The sequence below is a fragment of the Eulemur rufifrons genome, chromosome 20, assembly GCF_041146395.1.
Source record: "Eulemur rufifrons isolate Redbay chromosome 20, OSU_ERuf_1, whole genome shotgun sequence".
NCBI lineage: Eukaryota > Metazoa > Chordata > Mammalia > Primates > Lemuridae > Eulemur > Eulemur rufifrons.
The window spans coordinates 10,216,898-10,238,275 of record NC_091002.1 but is presented as its reverse complement, the minus strand read 5'-3'; the positions used below and the strand labels follow the sequence as shown (position 1 = coordinate 10,238,275).

Genomic DNA, 21,378 nt, shown 5'->3' with positions numbered 1-21,378 from the left:
GCCTCCCAACCACACACCAAGGGGCAAGTGCTGCCTCCGTTTGACAGATGAGGGAACAGGCGCTCAGACGGCTGAGTGAATAAACTGCCTGAGGTCACGTGGCAGGTCGAAAGCCAGCCAGGATTCCACCCCAAGTCCGTGCAACCCTGGTCCACACCGAAGGGCCCCGGTCACACCACAGTGGCAGAACTGCATCCAGTTCTCCAGGGTCGTGCTTACAGTCATGTCATGTGAGAAACTGCTGAAGAACTAGGACAAATCAGCCCGGAGAAGACAGGGAGGGGAACGTGACAAAGCCTAAAGGCATTATCATGACTTACCAGAACTCTGCAGTCTGGTCCCTGTTCCTCCACGGGGCCCCTCTGTCCCCAAGTGCAGTCCTACCAACCTGCTGGCAGGTTGACGTCCCTCTTCATACCTGGAGACAGCGGTACCTGTGTTTTCCCTCCTCCACTGCCCCTGCTGTCACCTGGCCAATGCTGTCTCTTCCTACAGACCTCTGCTCTCCTGGGAGGCCACCTTCTGGGACCCAGGCGTGGGCCCAAGCCCATCTCCCTGTTGCAGGGGGTCTGTCGGCTGCCACACCTTCCACAGACCACCCCCAGTGCATTTCCTAGTCAATGATGGAGCTCTAACTCACCCCTCCTCAGGGAAGATACAAACAAGTTATTTTAAGGCCCCTAAAAATATTAAGTATATCATCAAAAATTAATACAGTAATTTAGATTTAACAAACCTAAAATACCATCACCAATAGATACTTTCATAATGGGAATTTAAGGTTTTGTTTCCCAGAACCTCTTAAAAGTGGACTACGCTGGTGTCTGTACCCCAAGAGAGAAAGCAAACACAGCAGCTCCTGCAGAAGGCGACTCCCCTCAACACAGCAGCTTCCCTGTTCTTTTCTAATAGAATCAGTAAAAGGCTCTGCTTTTGATATTATTCTATGTTTTCTGAGATGAGAGTCTTTAATTCTATTTTTAAAGGACCCAAATCAACAATGAATTGCAAATTAAGAATTCTGAATGTACCTGGCTAAAAAAAGGGGCAGAAAATCTACAAATCAGTGACAGAAAAGATCACCTCTCTGGCTTTGGAGTTACTCGAATGATACCGTGTCAAAGGAAAAGGGGTGTTTGTGGAACCATTTGTTCCTTATGATCAAAACAAGGAAATGCCAAATTCTCTGTATGCCAGTTGGCACCCAGCTATAGCCAGGACGCAGTTTGGTAGGGAAAATGCCCTCGCTACGATTACCAGCCCCGAGGCGCTGCTACGGAGCATCCAGCCGCAGCACATGCCTTTATTTGGTCTATGTTTTGTGTAGCCACAAGAGCCTGGTCTGCTATAACGTAAACCAGGAAGGCAAGATGAAATGGGTGCGGCTACAGTGTTATCGGCACAGTGCTCTGTTTAAAGTCCTGGGACTGCGGTCTGCCAACGCTTCTCAGAAAAGCCATACATGGTACGATTCTCCTCTCCTATCCTCATTCAAATGATGTTTGAACAGACAATAAACAGCAAGCTTTATAAATAAGCAGAAAACAGGAGTTGGAGATGTTCGGAGGGATGTAAAGAGAGTTTTATATGCTGCAAGTAGAACTGCACCCAAAATCTAATTTTAGCTATTAGTTCCAGAGTTAGACTTGGAAATGACCTTCAGAGGGAGAGTAAAGTGGGAGTGGAAATCAACCACCTTTTCGATGTGACTGGGGACGTTATGGGGTTTCTTCTTGAGCCTTTTTTTCTCGATAACCTTTCCCAGTGGTTAGATCTGACCCCCTTAGGCCAGACTTTAGTGTATTCACTGCTTCTTTTCTGATCCCAGGACTTGAAGGTGATCTTCAGGATGATGGAAAAAGCATCCTTCAATCCAGTGCTACAAAAGTAGTAAAGATTTTCTGACATTTATCATGTTCCCAGCATACTGTGAGGGAAGGAAGATTCTCAAATTAATTAAAAGATCTTCCGTCACACAGTAGGGTCAGAACTCGCGCTCCGATACCAAAGCTCCCAACATCAACACCCACTCTCGAACCGTGTTGTTATAGAGCCAGCATCTATGTTAATGCAACTTACACCCATTGCTACCATTTTGTTCCTGATCCAGTGTCCCTTCTACGTTTTTCCAATATTCTGTTTTTTGCCCCAGCTCTTTCAGTTATTCTTCCTTCATGGTTTCAGACCCTTCCACGACTTGATCCTATGATCTGCTCATACTCCAGTTTATGTCCCTTTAGAATGGGATCCAGAAACTGGGCTGTGAGCAACCCTTTCTCATTTAGCACTGTCCAAACGTCACGCACGTGAGCTCCTATCCGTGCACAATCCTCATCACCCCTCACCACAAGCACAGGCTATAGCTGTGCAACAAGCATTAATTGGTAGCGATAAAATGTCATGGCAGAGAAATGTATGACAAATGTTCAGCAAGCCAAATCCTACAGCTGAGTTTACAGAAGTGTAGATTCAAGTAGCTTTAAAATGAATTTGAAGTCACTCTGTGAAAACCCTACTTAGATAACTCAAACAGGAGAGCTTCTTGCACCTCACTGCCCATAGACCTGAGGGAGCTCCCCAGGATTTGCATCTGGGATGTAATGACTTCAAATCTAGAGATTTAAACTATTGTGGATTATACTGGACCGTCTGTACTGGTTCAGAACAAAGCAATCTGGCCGATCCTTTTCCACTCTATATTCCAAGTACTTGAATGTACATTGCAGATGGGATCTGAGCTTTGTTGTTTATCACATTTTCTAGTGTGTTTTCATTTGAAGTAAACAACTGGGTCAGACTAGAGGGACTCAGGGGTTCTTATAAAGGTCATGGAAGACAGTTTCAGCATTACAAAAATGACAAATAAGGATGTCTCTTTTATAGTTAGGCAAAAAAAAGAGTTCAAGAAAGAATAACATTCATATTTTATATACATAATATAGTGTCAAAAAGGACCCTCTTAGATATGCCACTAGTCAACTGAAATTTAACTGAGAAACTACTTTGGCAGAATGTGGTTCTTCCTTCACATAATGCTGGGTATGTTTGTTGGCTTGGATATATGGACAACTGTGCAGCTACTAGAAAAAGGGATATGTACAGCCCACCATGCTGGGGCCTTTCTCCCACCTCCCAAAGGTGGGTAGACCAGATGTGCAGCCACACTTGGTCTCAGTCAGGCTGGTCTGGCCATTCCGAAACTGGATTTCCTTGTAATCAACACCCCTCTTTCCTGCTATCTCATTTCCAATTAAAATGTCATCAGTTATAAACTAGATAGATAGGCTCTCACTGTGGAATCAGAGGCCTGTGTGGGCCAGTCAGGGAGGGCCTCCTGCAAGAGGCTTATTTGAAAAGAAGTGTCGCTATAAACAGAGAGAGGTCAGACATACTGTATTTCTACAGACGTGCAGTTAAGCAGAAACACAGCAGAATTTGTTTGATAATAAAGTGGTTTGTTGAGATTTAGAGTTTTATTATTATTCATTTTTAGAAAAAAGAGAAAATTTACAAGATGCAAAGGTCTCACACAATACATTATCATTGATGATTGTTCTCTTTACACCTTAACACAGGCCTGGCTTATGAACCAGTATTAGAAAGAACAGGGACAGCATGAGTGTGTTAGAGACCCACCATGGACACGCAGAATACACCACAGTGGACTTGGTGACAAATGATGTTGGGCCAGTCTTTTCCAAAAGCAAGCCAAGACACGGTGGGAACCAATAAAGCCTTTCTGTGGGGGGGAGGTGTGAGTGTGCATGCTGGCCATATGCACCCCCCCAAACACTGGCAGCGCCCTCTACCGTCAGACCACAACAACAATAGAAAACGATACAGTGGTCCTTTGGTGTTTTTTGCAGGGCTATTCACGTTCCCAATTTCTTATGTCTGTCTTCCTTGGCATGTTTCAGTTCCAAATTCTTAAAGCAGTGTAGGTGCTTAGCATCTTGAATTTTGTAGGATCCAGTTGTTCCCAATGACAGTGCACTAAAAAGAACAAAAGAAGACAAATTACTAAGAAAGATTCCAATATTTGCCTTCAAATCCTATTAACATAGGCATATATAGGCATAAGAAAATAGCTGAAGATATACTTTCAAGCTCATACAATGACACTAGCAAGACAATGTTTCACTTCATTATGAAAACTGTGCCCTGTTGCCATGTATAAACCCAAATACCTTCTCACCAAAGAGGCTCCAATTTATTACTACTGCATTCTTAGCGCTCCAAAAGACACCAAACCAAATATCTGAACATATTTCTAAATGGGCTTTTCATCAAAGAGAAGTCACAAGGCAAATTAGAAAATATTTTGAAGTAAAAGAAAATGAAAATACAACATATTAAAATTTCTGATAGTCACCTAAGGCTGTGCTTAGAGGGAATTTATAGAATATTAGAAAAAAAAAAAAGCTCTCAAATCAATGATGTGAGTTTCCACTTAAAAAACTAAAAGAATAAGAGCAAAGTAAACCCAAAACAAGTAGAAGGAAGAGAATAGAGTGCAGAAACCAATGAAATTTCAAGCAGAAAAAGGAAAGAGAAAATGAATGAAAAGATCTATAAAGTGGATAAACCTTTTGCCAGACTTACCAAGAAAAGAGAGAAGACACAATTTATCAGTATCAGGAATCAAAGAGGCAATATGAATACAGATCTTATAGACATTAAAAACATAAAAAAGAATGTATCACAAACAACTTTATGACTACAAATTAGACAACATAGATGAAATGGACAAATTCCTTGAAAATAGATACAAAAGCTTCATTTCCAAATCCTTTCAACAATGAGGGAGGTGGAGGGGTAGGGAGCCCAAGAAAGGCACAGGGACAGGAAATAAATTAAATGCTTGTTCTTGGGATATTTGTTAAATCTGCTCAAAGGATGGCTGGCCCTTTGGTAGAAAATGTCCAGATATCTCAGGTTTCTCTTTGTAATTCTGAGGCTACAACAAAAAACAGCTGATATTGCCAAAATTAGTGATGCAGTTGTCATCCACAAGTTAAACTAAACCCCAAAGTTTAACACAGCAGTTTCTGTTCCCTTGGATGTAAATTCTACTTGGATGGGCTTCCGTAAAGGCAAAAGATTCCAGGAACAGTAGGTATGCCCATGGTGATGCCACTTCTGTGGGTATGTTTGCTGATACACTCAACACAGGTCACAAGCTTAAGAAGGGTCACAGCATGAGCAGATGCCTCAATGGATTAACAGCCTTCCACTCCTGTGCCCAGCTTGATAGTGAGGTCCCTGTGCCCACTCGACAAACGCACGCTGGAACCACAGCTAGTCCATGCTCTTCAGTTCTGTCTGGTACCATAGAAAGGATTGAAATTTCCCCCCAGGCCTACCCTCATATTCCAAAACCCACCTTTCCTAAGAGATACCTGAAAGACATCTCTGGCAAACAGACATCAGTCCTGGGGACCATATTATCAATAATTCCAGTTCACAGCTAAGAAAAACAACTCATTTACTCTTATATTGTATTTAAGATTTTAACCTAAACCTAAGAACCTAGGGCCTGCCTATTAGTATCTCTTTTCTCCCCCTTGCAATACAAAAACTGAAATTCTGAAATTGTTTCCCACATTGATGTTTAAGGAACTCCATCTTCTTGGCACAGATTAAAACCTTTGTTTTTGAACTTGAGCTTTGGGATCCTGGGTGAATGTATTTTCCTTTTACATTTACTTCAATTAAGTATTCTACAGTAGTCTACATTCTTCATGTTTTGGGATAATAAATTTATGCTTCAAATTTATGCTACATTCTGATATATAGATGGAAATTATAAAGTTTATTATAGAAGAATAAATGGCTTAGAAAAATGTTCTTGATATTCTGTTAAATGATAAAAGGTTATGATACTATATATAGTGTCTCCAACTTCATGAAATTAGAGAAAGAAATATAGAATTATCTGCTTAGAAAAAATGGTCTAAAATTGTATTAATAATGATTACCTTAGAATGATGAGATAGCAGATGGTTTTTATTTTCGTCTTTGGGCATTTTAGCATTTTTTAAATTTTCTATGAGTGAGCATTAATTTTATAATAAAAAGTGGCTTTCCAAAGAAATTTGTAAGAGACAGACAACTTAGGAATTCCAATTCCCTGCTAGAGAAACACAGAACTGGAAGGGATCCTCAGATGCTCTGGCCCAGGGGTTCCCAAAGTTTTTAGGCAGACCACTCAGGCACAGGGGCTTTCTAAGGCACCTAACCTGAAGGGCTCACAACTAAGTATGCCTTCGGTTAGACCGTGCTGCTACTGGGAGCCCTAGTGGGCAGGCCTAACCATACCTCAGTGTTAGTACTGTGAGTGGTTGGCTCCCAAACCGCATGCAGCAGCCTCCCAGCCAGCAGTAGACACTGTGCCAGCTGAAAGCCACTGCCCACCACAAGGCATGCACTGGTCAACAGATGCTGCTCTCTACTTACAATCTCACTTGTTAAAAATGCCCCTTCTCATTTCCTTTGCCATAACTATAGAACAGCCGAAAAGCCAGGTTGCTGGCCATCAACAGGGAGCAGCGGGAGATCACGGAGCTCACACAGCAGGAAGCATGAATGGGGGAGGTGGGAGTGAGCTATCTGCGAGCCCAGTTGCCAGATGAGAAGCACTGAGCAGAGCCTGGTTTTCAAGCTGATGAATGCACGATTCTCTAGAAAAGGGTGAACCGTTGAGGCCTGAAACTTAGAAATCCTAGATGAAGAACAATGTGCGCCCCTCTGAGAGCTGCTGAGAGGATGATCTGTTTCCAAATGCATGTGGGAAGGTCAGCGACTGAGGACAGACCTGACTTGCAGGCTGCGACACCTGACAGGCAGTAGTAAGGAGTAACTGGTCACTTAGCACCAACACTTCTTAGCCTTAGGAAAGAAGGTAGGGGAACCACCAGCTTCCTACTGCCATCAACCATCAGGGACAGTGGGGGAACTTCTTTAGTGAGGCCAGCCTGGGACCAGGGGCAAGGAATCCCTCAACAGCCTGTTTAAACACTGAGTCTCTCAAAGATGTTGACGTCCAGCTGACTCGCTTCTGGCTTGGGGCCATTCAAGCAACTGCAAGATGCAAGTGCTAGACTTAGACCATACACATACAACAGATCTGTGCTCCAAACCACCATCCAAAGATCCGGCTTGGGGCCATTCAAGCAACTGCAAGATGCAAGTGCTAGACTTAGACCATACACACACAACAGATCTGTGCTCCAAACCACCATCAAAAGAACTGAGCTTTACTTATCTATTTATTTCAGGTCGCAGCTGGGGATCTCATCAGAATTCATTTACCTAGAAAAGTAAGGCTGTTCTATGCAAAAATATGAGTGTTGCTGGGAAGTCAATGTTATTAAGGACGGGTTCGCTCTGCCCTTCCAGCACTGTGAGATTCCAGTGAGCTCCCTCTGCTGAACTGTGGAGGCAGAGAATCTCTCCCTTTGCTCAAGAGCTGATGGTCCTGACTCAATAGATGAGAACATGAAAGTACTGATTTGATTTCCTAATTAAAAATGGAAAGTTTGGTGTGATGCAATAAAATAAACAGGCGGGGGAAAACTGATGTTACGTGAAAGTGGAAGGAACAAACTCTGACAGCAATTGGTTTTTATTTTTTGGTTTAACTTCTTCCCCAATCTATTTCTTGGGTATATTTGTATATGTTTATATTTAACCATGTCCAGTCTTAGGGAGCCTAAAGTGGTTCAGATGATGCTCTCAAAATCTGAACTTTCTGCAATGATACAATTGTTCTATATCAGCACTGTCTAATATAGCAGCCACTAGCCAAATGTGGCAACTGAGTACTTGACATGTGGCTACTGTGACTGAGAAAGTAAATTTTATTTAATTTTAATTTACATTTAACTATCCACATGCGGCCAGCGGCTGCCATATTGGATGGCACACTCTAAGTTATTTGTAAGCTCAGCTCTACATGGCAGCAATAGGCAAAATCACTAATCATGGCCAGCTTCTTGCCAATTCATTTTCTAATAAATAAGGCAACGGAGGTAGAAGCCTGGGCCTGGAAAAAATCCAACCCTTGCTGGTCGAGTAATGTAACATACCTACTCTGTATCAGTGAGGAAGCAAATCCACTGCATGTACAACAAAAAGCCAGATTGACACTTAAATTTGGGACCAGTAACTCTTTCAGGTAAGAGGGGAGAGAATGGGGCACAAAAATATATTTGAAGAGATGCTGTTTAAAATTTCCCAAATGTATTGAAAGACATATGTTTATAGATTCAAGAAGGTCAGCAAACCCATGTGATCATCTGAATGAGATGCAGATACGACACAGATGCTGGAATTATCAGAGAATTCAAAATAATTACAATTAATATGTTAAGGGCTCTAATGGAAAAAGTAAACAATAAGCAAGAACAGATTGGTAATGTAAACAGAGGGATGAAAACCCCATGAAAGAATCAAAAAGAAATAACAGAAATCAAGGACACAGTAACAGAAATGAAGAATGCCCTTGACAGGCTCATCAGCAAACTGGACACAGCCCAGGGGAGACTCGGTGGGCTTGAAGCTAGGTCCACACAAACTTCCCACACCAAACCACACAGAGAAAAAGAATGAACAGAGGAGAAACATTTGAATTATAATATTAATGGTCAAGAACTTTCCAAACTAACGACAGAACAGATCTAGAAAGCTCAGAGAATACCAAGCAAGGACCACACCTAAGCATATCCTATCCAAACTGAAGAAAAACAAAGAAAAATTCTTGAAAGAAGCTGGGGCAGAGGGTGAGGCAGGGAGAACCCACCTTGCCTACAGAGAACAGGGATGAGAATTACAGGAGATTTCTCATAAGAAACCATGCAGCAAAAGGAGAGTGGAATAAAATATTTAAATATGGAAAGAAAGAACTGCCAGTCTAAAATTCCATACCAGAAAAATTATCCTTCAAAAGTGAAGGAAAAACAAAGAATTTCTCAGATCTATGCTGCAAAAAATATTAAAAGAAGTTCTTCGGACAGAAGGAACATGATATAGGTCAGAAACTTGGATTCACATAATGAAAAGAACAGCATCAGAAAAGAAGTGAATGCAAAATTAGATCGTTTTCTTAATCTTAATTCTTCTTAAAAATAACTATTTAAAGTACTAACAGGCCGGGTGTGGTGGCTCACACCTGTAATCACAGCTACTTGGGAGGCTGAGGCAGGAGGATCGCTTGAGCCCAGGAGTAGGAGGTTACAGTGAGCTATGATGACGCCACTGTACTCTAGCCCAGGCAATAGAGCAAGAACTTGTCTCAAAAAAAAAAAAGGAAAAGAAAAGAAAAAAAAAAAAGTAGTAACAGTAACAATGTACTGGGTGATTACAGCATGGAGAAAGTGAAACGAATGACAGCAACATCCCAGGGATGGGAGAAAGGGGAAACATGCTATTAATATTGTACCTGCACTATAGCTGAAGTGGTACAGTGTCATTTGAAGGTGGACTTAGATTAGTTAAAAATGAATATTGTAGGGCCGGGTGCGGTGGCTCACGCCTGTAATCCTAGCACTCTGGGAGGCCGAGGTGGGCGGATCGTTTGAGCTCAGGAGTTCGAGACCAGCCTGAGCAAGAGCGAGACCCCACCTCTACTAAAAATAGAAAGAAATTATATGGACAGCTAAAAATATATATAGAAAAAATTAGCCGGGCATGGTGGCGCATGCCTGTAGTCCCAGCTACTCGGGAGGCTGAGACAGGAGGATCGCTTGAGCTCAGGAGTTTGAGGTTGCTGTGAGCTAGGCTGACGCCACGGCACTCACTCTAGCCTGGGCAACAGAGTGAGACTCTGTCTCAAAAAAAAAAAAAAAAAAAAAAAATGTATATTGTAAACTCTAGGGCAACCACTAAAAAAAAAAAAAAATGTTTTAAGTTAAAAAAAAATAAAAACACCACTTCATAGGCACAGCTAGTTTTATGCCATGCGGCACATGGACTTGAGAATGTAGTGTGAATGTTCACACAGGGAAGCAAAGTGAGGCGCTGGGAATGAAAGAAATACCATCTCATACTGGCAGAAAAAAAAAAGAAAGGTAATCGAATACATGTTTAACAGAATGAACACACACACACACTCCTCTCTCAACTGCTCCAGCTCATTAGGAAGATGTGTGCTCAGCCAGGACACATCTTACTATTCAGACAAAGGTCACGTTGAAAAAGCAAACAGATGGCAGCTTCTAGAATACTTCCTTTGTTTGGTTTCAAGTGTGTTGACATTTGAGGACAGAAATGTGGGGTGCTGGTCAGGAGCACGCTCCTCTCACACCCTAATTACAGCAGCTCAGTAAACACTCAAATGAGGTGATACTTGAACCTGCCATCAAACGCAGAAACCGCATTCTTTAGCGAGAGGTTGCCTGAGCACTTTAGCAGTAGCGGGAAAGGGGGAAATAATTGAATTGCAGCCTCATAGAAAACTTTGAATCCTCCCAGCAAGGTGAGGGAGTCTGAAGGAATGAGACAGAGGACAAAAACAGAAGTTAATTTTAGCAGTTTCATGTCCATTTGATAAAATAAGAAGCGACGTTTGCAATGCAATAGAGAAATGCTGAAGCCCTGGGAACGTCCTCCGAACCATGAAGGTTTTTGACTCATTTTCAAAGAAAAATATGCCCAAGATCATGCAGTTTCTCATTCCATTTTCCTTTGCCTTTTCTCCCTTTCTCATGCCTTGGAAACTCAAAGCTTCTCCCCTTCGGGCCTGGGAGCTCCCTAGGGCTCTTTCTGTTGTATGAGAAAAGCAAATGAACACTGCTGCTCCGTTCCTACAGAGGGGTGCTGCTTTTCTCTGGAGCAAAACAAATGCCAAGGGCACCCTCTGTCACTACTTAATTCAGCTCTCAAAGATATCTGGACATTTGGTGGTGTTTCTGTGGTCCACTGGGATGACAAATTTCATCCAAAGGGACAACAAAAACGCATGGGCAACAAAAAACCCCAAATATATAATTGAAGTACCAGCTGTCATTATTCCTGGTCCTCTTTAAGGTCTTCAAATCTAGGACCACGGCTAACTTCTCAGAAGTGGGAGCACCCCAGCCGCACCCTGATCCTCAGATGGCCGTGGGTGTCGGAGGTTGCTGCCAGGAAGCTCAGAAGGACTCCTCCATGCCTGGTCACTGGCACCAGCCACCAGGCTTTGTTGCTGCTGCCTCTGAAGTGAGTAAGTACAACCGGATGCCTATGTTGAGCTGTCACTGTGCTTATTCCAAAACCCACACAGCACTACATAAATTAGTGCAAAGAAAACACGACTTCTGTATTTTCATGGGCCAATCTAAACTAGTTCACGAGCCTCCCTCTACTGAATAGCAGCAGGGGAAATCTTGAGTACACAGTAGTTCTGTCTCGCCTTCGTGTCAGCAGTGTCCTAGGTGCTCAGTGGCCTCTGTGGCTGGGTAGCTGGTGTGGCTTGGTGCCTGAGCACTGGCGCCATACCTAGAAGCAGCGGGCCACTTGAGGCATGGTTCCTCTTGCTCAGGGGCCAGGGCCTTCCCGGCTGACCTGGCCTCACCTCAGCCCTCACTAGCACTGCAGACCCCTGCAAGTCTCATGCAGGAGGCAAGATGGAGGTCATAGCTGAGACCCAGAGGGCCCGTCAATGCTATGAAGAACTGAGGCCATGACCCCTCAGCCTCTGGGGCAGGCTCACCTCATCCCTTATACCCAGGACCCATGGTTGGCCCGATAGACCCAACATGGCCATCTTCTGCACCCTTCACAGGGCAGAGGAGACCTCCTGGAGCCTTCTGAAACACACAGGGTGACCCTGGGGAGCACTACTGCAGGCCTCCTGACGCCTAACCACATCTCACCATTCCCTCTGCTTGGCTGCGGCAGCCTCATGGCGACTTGGAGCCATCCTGCACGGCAGTCTCCCTCCTGAATTCCTGCCAGGCCGGAGCACAGGTCTCCACAGCTCTCAGGCCTCCCTTAACCCAACCTCCCGTCCTGGCTAGAGCGGGAGCCAGAGCACACAGGTGAGGCCTCGGTCTTCCCTCCGCTGTCCCTCCACTCCGTCCCACTGAGTCCCCTAAGCTGAGGGCTGGCTTGTACCTTCGCTTGGCCAGGCAGGAGCTTCCCCTCCAGCACCCCTCTCCACCCCCTCTCCCCAGGGCTACAACAAGCTCGACTCACAGGGAAGGGGAAGGAAGCACACCCCTGCCCACTCTCTCCCAAACACTGCCCTTTGGGTCTGCTTCCCCCACCGCTGCGCCCGTCTCTGGCTTGCTGTTTGGGTGGCTTCCAACAGTACCATTTGCCCCAAGTTCTATGCTACCCAGTCTGCGCTACCCTGAGAAGAAAATAAATACAAGTTTTAAAAAATTTCATTAGCTTGAGAGAAGCAAGAAGTAGATACCTACAAGTCCATGAGAAATTTCCCCTCTTAAACTTTCACCTCCTGCCCTTCTTGTGTGTTTTCCGTCTGTGAGCATGTCCTCTCGGACGTCCTGTCACACACAGCTTCTGTCCCTTCCTCCGCCCAGGGGCCCTTGGGTATTTTTCTTGCCCACAGAAATAGCAAAATTACCCCCAGGCTGCCCAGGGGCCACAGAATACTTATGTCCATGGTACATTCTCTACACAGGAATTATTCTAGGGCCAAATCTAAAGCAAATGGAAGGCTTCAGATTGTTATATTTTACACTGATTCAAAAACTAACAGAATTCAATAACCCTGATAGATTAAAGCAAAGATTTTCAAAGCACTGATTACATATAGTTAAAGCAAAAATCAAGGCATTAAATTTATAAAACATATTAGCAGATTAATAATACAACCCAGGAACGAATCAGCTAGGTGGCATTAGAATTTTTAAAGCTGTGTTGAAAATACAAAACTCCAAGACACATTTGAATTTGGGCCAGTGTGTGTGTGTGTGTGTGTGCGCGTGTGTGTGTGTGTGTGTGTATGTGTGTATGTGCATATTCACGTGGATAAACTGGGTTTGGTTACTGAGACACAAGTGCTTATATGTTTACCCCTTTCCCATTCATTGAGTTCATCATGGGAGTTTGAACAGTCAGGTTGTTGTAAACTTGTTGAACTTAAGGTTTCAACTCATTGCAGAAAAGGCTGTTACGTGTAGTCTTCAACAGACCTGGAGGGAGAGAGGTGGTGCCGTGCCTGGGTGGGGTTGAGAGTGAAAAAGCATCACTGCTAGACAGCTGCCCTCAGCCACAGGACTGGAAACTGGAGGTCCAGTCTGGGTTTTGTTTCTGAACCAGTAACCGCCCACTGCTAAAACTTGGCCTAATGAACGTTGGTCCCTGTATGTACCCTTGATTCAGAGGACAAGAGCAGGTGCTGGGGTGTTCCTTCCGTTATGCTCCCCCCATGGGCCAGGGAGGCTGGGGGAGACACAGCACACAAACACAGGGCAGGGGCAGTTCCCTGCCCCTTCCCTGCCCAACCTTCTGGGGCCAGTCTGGGCATCGTGACTTCCACCTGCCTGCCTTTCACACGGCACTGTTGAAGGTCATGAATTTCCCTCTCAGTAGAAGAAAAACCAAGTAAGCAGAAATCATATAACTTATTCACTGTCGCCTGAGATTAGCAGGATGGAAATAAGACCTCTGTGAATTTCTGAATTACTGCTCAACTCACTTAATTAGCATAACAAGAAAAGTAACTTAAAGAGTCACTCTGTATACTTTCTTTATGTAGCACATTTTCACCCCTTTGGATTATGGATTTTGGGTGGATTATAAATCATAAGCATCGCAGCACAAGTCACAATTGCAAAGATATGGAATCAACTTGAGTGCCCATCAATACATAAGTGGACAAAGAAAATGTGGTGTATATATACTAGGGAGTACTACTCAGCCACAAAAAGGAATGAAAAATGTCATTTCCAGCAACTTAGATGGAACTGGAGACCATTATCCTAAGTGAAGTATCTCAGGAATGGAAAAACAAACACTACATGTTCTCACTAATAAGTGGGAGCTAAATGATAGGTACACATGGGCACAAAAAGACATAAAGGATATGGGAAACTAAGAAGGGGGGAGCATGGGGGGGCAGGGATAAAAACTCACCTATTGGGTACAACAAACACTGTCCTGGTGGCAGGCACACTGAAAGCCCTGACTTCGGCATTATAGAGTATATCCATGTAACAAAAACTTTTGTACCCCCTTAGCATTTTTGGGGAAGGAAAAAAAACACCTAAATGCACTGCGTGGTCACGGATAGGATCAGAGAACAGAAAAAGGACATTAGTGGAAAAATTGGTGAATTTCAAGTAAGTTCTATAGTTTAGTTGGTAATATTATACAAATGTTAATTTCCTGTTCTTAATCACTATATTATGGTTATACAAGATGTTAACACTGGGGAAGTGGGGTGGGGGATATAAGGGAACTCTTTCTACTATTTTTGTAACCTTTCTTTAAGTATAAAATTAACTCAAAATGTTTTTAAAAGAAAATAAGTAAATCAGTCAGAAGCAGCAGCTGTGGACTGACGCAGGGCCCCAAGGAAGGTGGCACACACAGAACTGCCCCTGGGTGAGCACCCCCAGGACTGTGGGTATGCCACCCCCCCCACATCTCAGTGAAAAAAACACATCGTATTTGCTAACTTTTCTCTCCATCCTGGAAAGCAGCAGGTTTAAGGAAGGCATGGAAGGGTGCCTGTGAAATGAATCCTGCCTCAGCAGCCATGCTCTGCTCTACTCACCGCGGGTCCCTCAAACTGTGGGAAGACGAGGCCATCGGGGCTGGGGAAACTCCTACCTGAATTCCGTCTCCTGAGCCTACGGCTCCCGTTCAGAGGACACGTCGCCCTCGGCCCCGCTGCTGGCACTGCGGTCTTCTTTTCGGGGAGTGTTTCTTTCTTTGCTTGACTCAGAAGGACCCTTGGCTCTGGTCTTTTCTTTCCTTTGCTGCTGTTTTTCAAGCTTGGACAGCTGATTAAATAAAAAGAAAAAGAATATCTTACAAACGTGAACACATGCCTGTGTATCCAACACCAGTGATCTCCCAGGTGGGAGCCACTGAAAAAGCTTTTGTCTGATAATCTGGCATACCACAATGGTTCAGATATATCAAATTATACATAAAACGTTTGTCAGAAAGGCATCTGAGTCATTAAAACTGATTAGTCATAAGAGTAATCACTCTTAGATTTTCCCCACCCATAACTCAACTTGGCACGTGGCACATGGGAATGGCCAGGTGACAGGCTTCTTCAACAGCCTTAGAGGAGCCCTATACAGGATAAAGGCTTAGTCCGCCACTTTTTTCTTTGATGGCTCTATAGCTTTTTCTTGCCAAGTTGTATTCCACTTATTGTTTTCTAAAGAGTGTTCAAAACACTCTACTATTTGATGAAGATAACAGAGAAGGCAGTGAAATACAGTACGTTGAGCATACTATTATAAAAATGTCCCTGTTATCAGTTTGTTCTTTGAGACTGAAGCCTGATTCACCCACAGCCAAGGCCCCAAGTGCTCCTAGTGGGCTGCGTGGTGGCTAGACACAGGACACTGGCCATGGGGCCCTCCTCCTTCCTACCAGGCCAGCTGGGGAATGTGCCCCTGACATCCAGCTCTAATGGAATCTGGGTCCACTTCTTCCCTGGATATCTCCCCAGGTGGTTCAAAGAAACCACAGACTAGACAGTTGAAAGAAACTTAGATCATCTAAACATTCTGAGCAACAGTATGGCCACTCCAGAAGGCCTACTGAGAAGCTTGTCAGAGAAGATTGGCCAAGTTTTGGACCACGAGACTTTTTTGGAGAAGAAAAGCCCAAGAGACAGCAATACCCACTTTCACCTGCCTCCCAAGTCTATGGACATTTTCTAGTTCACCTGAAGAGAAGGAAACTTAATGAAGGGCACCGTAGTGTTGTTTTGCTAGCAAAAACACAAAAACAATCCAAATGTGCATCAACAGGAGGACAGATAAACATATTGTGATATAGTCACATAAAGCAATAAAGTGGATCTACATCTATCAAAGTACATGTAGATAAGTCTTTAAGGCCATGTTATGCAAAACGAATTAAGTTTCAGAAGGTTGTATATAATAACATTGCACTTACACAAAATAACACTCTAGGCTGCTAATGAGCTCATGCAAACACAATACCAACTTCAGTGCACCAGTTAACTTGGGGGAGAAAGAGAGAATGGATCATAGTGGCATGAATAAATACGGGCTTCAACTGTAATTGTCAACTTTTATACTTCCATAAGAACAAAACCAGACCCAGAGGAGAGCTACTGACCAGTGCAGGCTCCTGGACCACTGACGGTAAGATGCTCGTGCCAGAATGTATATCAACACACAGCTCCCTTCATCAACAAAGCCTTGTTGTGAGAAATTTCTTCTAAACCATGAGCTTACTGGTGTAGCTGACTTCATTCTGGCACAAGCTCTTCGTCTCCCCATGGCCTGGGAAAACTGTCTGTGCACCTGCACCTTAAGCAGGAGTGATCTGGAGCAAAGATGACAAAAGGTTAACATTTTTGAAATCTGGGAAATGGCCACACAAAGCTCCTTGCTATATATTTCTCCACAGTCTTATTTTTCTCTGTCCTATTCTGGCACAGGTTAAGAAGGAGTTTCCTGCACCTAAGATGACAGCCTTCTTTCCTTGGTCTCTCTTCTGGTGTTAAAATGCTCTTTGATGAAATGAGGAGGACAGAAGATAGGGATCCTTCTGGCTATATTTCTTTCTTGAAAATGATCTTGTACAATGTGACTATACGTAACACTACACTTAAAATGGTCAAGATGGCAAGTTTTATGTGAATTTTGCCATAATTTTAAAACATGTTTAACCAATCTTGGAAAACATGAAGTTGGCAATCCACGCCAGACACCCTAATTTCTTTCTATTTTCTATATCCCTGGTTCATGAAACCCAAAAACCTAGGAATCAATGTCCTGTGGTGAACTGTGATAAGTTGCCTTCTGCTGCCAGCAGTTTACACTTTACATTAGTGTCCACGTGTGTTCATCCCTGCGTGTGTTACACAAATGTGTGGGTAGATGGATACACACACACACACACACACACACACACAAATAACCATGAACATGGTCCAAGTAGTACTGAGAAAGTACAATTTTAGTTGTAAAAAGATGCTCTCTCAGTTTTGTTTCTCATCCTTAGAGAGAAAATATATAAAATGTGAGTATCAACAGTGACGAAACCAAACAAAGCCTCTCTCACTGCTAAGATTTAATCTCATGCAAAGGCCTGTTTGTGATCTAGCCTGTTGTTCACTTTCTACTCTTTAATCCCATGGAGAACCAGATGCCGAGAAGGATGGGAAATAAGGATGGGAAATAATCCCAATGAATGCAGGCTTCCCGGAGGCCTCCCAGCTCCCCGTGGCACCCATGTGATCCCGCACTGACGCAGGGGTGCCATCGCCACACGGGGCACAAGTGCAGACCCGTCCATCTGACCTTGCACTCCAGCCCATGCCCTCCCACCACGAACCAGGCTTTTAAATCACATGTGATAACTATTTCAGCGACAGGCACAGCCCACATCTCTGCCAACGATGTAATGCCGATTTTCTTACATTATTTATCTTACAACAACCCAACCACATATGGCTCCACGCTGCAAAGTAAAGTTCTCTATGAGAACATTGTGAACTAACCTAATAAATTTAAGCCTTTTCTCGGAAAACTTGGAATCCAATGTAGCCAAAATGTGGAATTTACATCTCAAGGCAAGGGAGCAGCTGGATTTTTAGAGAAAGAAAAAGAAGAAAAGAAATTGGTACTGCATATGGGCTCGTGTAGCGTGTCAACAGCTTTCAAATTAACAGGAGATACATGTCGAGGGGAACGTACACCGCTGCAGGTCTGTGAGCACACCGTCCGTAAACGCTGAAACGGAGTGCTTCTGGGTTTTGTCTGTTTGCTTGTTTTTTAATCAACTGGTAAGAGAGTCCACATTGCAAGGGAAACACTGTCCAAACCATGTTGGCCTTAGTGCCTTAGAGAGAAACCCAGCCTTCCAGAGGCAGCCCTGAGCACACAGACAGGGGCCAAGTGACAGTCCTATGGTCAGCACCTTTCGTGGCAAAGCTCAGGAAAGCAGGGACCAACAGAGGGAGGACTGGAATACCCAGATTCAAACTCCCCCCAAACTCATGATTGAATCGACTGAAAAAATAAGGGATTTTCTTTTTAATTCAGATGCCCAGGCTCTAATTGCACGATATAAGAATAAACTAGTTGAACACGGCTGTTACAACACCCTACTGCAGGGGCTGCAAACCTAAATGCCTTGAGGAACCAGACAGGAAGCAAAATGAGTGAAGTGGCCAAGTGTACGACAATGGGACGTGGTGGAGACTGAGGCCACAACGAAGAGGGCAAGCCCCAGCTAAGGGCATTCACATTTTCTTTTTAAACATGTATCTGGACAAATATAATGTCAACGGGATAGATATGGGTCACCTGTTAGGGACTCTATTTTGCACTTCCACCTGTGTGGTCCTGTTTGTTCTTAACCCAACAGTTGTTTTATCAACATTCCACGAAGAAGCCACTGGTGGCTGCCTGCAGCACAGCTGGTCATCCTCGCAGCCCCTTCCTCCCTCCCTGCTGGCAGGAGCAGCCTCCTACTTCAGAGGTGACAATGTCTGGTCCTCCTGTCTGTGGCATGGGACACAAAGCACAGCCAACGGGACCTGAGGAAGCCACAGGGGGCACTTCATGGAAGGCTTTCCCTCCTTAATAAACACAGGTGCAAGGAGACACTGCCTTCCTTCCTATCCTTGGCCACATTAGGGGGAAGGAAAGGAGCCTTGGAACAGTGCAGCTCTCAAAAACGAGGAGGGGATGTCTAGAGGTACACACAAGCCTCTGGAGAGCCCTGGCAGGGCGACTAGATGAACCAGCTTTCCTGTTAGGAGAGGTAATCAAGCTCCTCACCGTTTAAGCCACGCTAACGGAGGTTTGTGGCACTTGCAGCTGAAAGAAAAATCTCTCCTAACATGCCCGCTGAAATCAGTGAGAAGAGGGATGCTGTCAGCAAGGTCAAGTGACCTGCTTAAGGTTTCCCAGCATTCGAGTGGCAGAGGTGGGACCAGACCCCAGGCCTCCAGACACTAAGCCCTGTGTCCTTTCCAAGGAGCCACATGGCTTCTCTTGCTTAATTTAGCAGATAATCACTGAGCACTGGCCCCATTCTAGGTACCAGGGACACAGCCAAGAACCAAGCAGAGTCCCTGCCTTCCTGGGGCTCACTGTCCACTAGAAAAATAACTGGCACTCCCCCCCCCCCCCATGAGGAGCCAGGCCCTGTCGTAAGCATCTGACATGTATTAAGGGTGCTATTCTAATCCCCATTTTAAAGCAGAGGAACCTGGGGGTGCTTGAAACCCCCACTATTCTGCCCGGGGCACGCAGCAGGCTGAGCTGTTATCCCTGTCACCTGATCTTCTTTGCATCTGTCTTCATTGGTAGAAAATATTCAGGGACCTCAGGGCCATCTCCATTTGCAAAATTAAAGAGAAACTGGTCCTACCACAGGTCCAGCTCCTTGGTGGTTGAGCAATGAGCCGCCGCAGGCCTATCCATCCGTTTCTGCCCTGATGGTGAAGAAGTAGGAGGACCAAAAACAATTACCTAATTTAATTCAACTGGCAACACAGGGTGGGAAAGCCTCAGAGGCAACAGAAGCCAAGCATTAGCTCTCTGATGTCCTTGCACTTGGCCTCAGGGAAGGCCTTGTGTGGCCTGCCAATGGCAGTGGGAGAGGGAGCCAAGTCTGGCCCTGGGCCCACCTGCTGACACGGGGCAGGCACAGGGCAGGGGGCAGTCAAACAGACGGGACGTGGGCTCTCAAGGTCCAGCCCCCAAGCAGGTGGTGGCCTGAGGAAGCAGTCAGCACCAGAGCACCTAGCAGAGGCTGCAGGGTGGCCAGAGTGTGGGGAGACCTAAGGGTGGGCAAGCCCCCAAATTTGGGGAGGCAGGTTGGGAAGGGCCAATGAAAGCAGGGGGCAGGGGTGGGCGTCAGGTCCTAGTGGAGGGATGATAAGGCCAGCGAACTCCAGGGACTGGGCACCTGCCGGGGGCCAGTATCACCTCTGTGTGTTCACTGCCTCTACTACCAGGCACATATAGTAGAGCAGAGCGTCTGAGCAGAAAAGGACATGCAGAGACATCTGAAGACAAGAAAGTCAAGGGCTACCCAGGGAGAGGTTGAAGGACACGAGGCCCAGGAGAGGGTGAGGCAGGCCAGGTGCACACAGGCAGTAGGTGAAGGGCCCCCACTGGGAGTGGCAGGGGAGAGCCGAGGCACTGCAGGTGGTAATCATCACCGGAGCAGGTGCGCAGCAAGGCGGCACAGCAGCCTGGGGCATGGGTGCTGGGCGGAAGCTTGAGCACCTCACTCAGATGACCACACACAAAACACCGTACCAACGAGTGAAGAAATGAACAGATAGGACTGGCTTTGTTTGGAAGAGCGAGCTGGGCGATAGCCTCAGAGGGCAGGAAGGTTCGGGTTTTGCTTATGTCAGCCGAGTGATTAAAGGGCTCTCACCGGCACTCAGGAGCTGAAAACCGTGGAACCCACACAGCAGTGGGCACAGGGCTGGCCCTGACAGATGAAGGATCTGCTTTCAGAGATGGAATATCTGTCTCCTAAGAGGGCAGCAGTTCACTGGAGAGAGAAGATCAGACTCCTGGGCAGGCTGATCAATGCCCCCATCCTCTGCCTCTTTTCTGTAAATGATATGCCCAGGGCACTGTGAGCAGAGGGCGGCTGCAATTCGCATGCGCTCTGAGACACGCACAGCATCAAATCTACAGGAATCATTATCTACCTCTGTTCTTTCACACGCACAGTATTACTCCTGAAGCATCTTTAAACACCAATGCCTTCATGCTGTGGGATGATCCAGTGTGACGGAGACAGAACACATGAAATGAACAAGTAACTTCAAGATTCCATGGACACTAATGAACCCTGAGGAATAATGAACCCTTAATGAAGAAATCGGAGAGCTCAGCACTTCGTGTCCAGTTGGACTCTGGGCCACCTGAAAATTCCACTTGCTCCAGGGGAAGCTCAGACAAGGTTTGCCGCCCTGCAACTGGTAGCCCCCATCGAGGCTGGAAACGGAGCCAGCAGAAATGATCTGTGTCTGCTGTGGCCATCACCCCCCACCTGCCTCTCTCGGAAACATCCAAACCTACCAGGCCAGTGAGCACTGTATTCAGCTATGAAGGGTTCTAGAAAACTGACTTCTTCGCTAGTCATTTCAGAACAAAACAAGTGCCCAAGAATCCCTGATGGGAGGGATCGTACTTAGAGTAAGATGGTGATAGTATCTTAAACTTGCTTCCAACA

General features: G+C 45.2%; 1 protein-coding gene across 1 annotated transcript in view; it reads right to left on the bottom strand.

The window, feature by feature from the left end:
* Nucleotides 1-3,476: 3,476 nt before the first annotated feature.
* DTD1 (D-aminoacyl-tRNA deacylase 1) overlaps nt 3,477-21,378 on the bottom strand; it is a 156,004-nt gene continuing 138,102 nt past the window's right edge. The window contains exons 5-6 of the mRNA XM_069495959.1: nt 14,782-14,954; nt 3,477-3,993 (exon numbers count right to left, since the gene is read on the bottom strand). Of these exons, the coding sequence (XP_069352060.1) occupies nt 14,802-14,954 (153 nt within the window). The 3' untranslated portion in view covers nt 3,477-3,993; nt 14,782-14,801. The remainder of the gene's footprint in view (nt 3,994-14,781; nt 14,955-21,378) is intronic.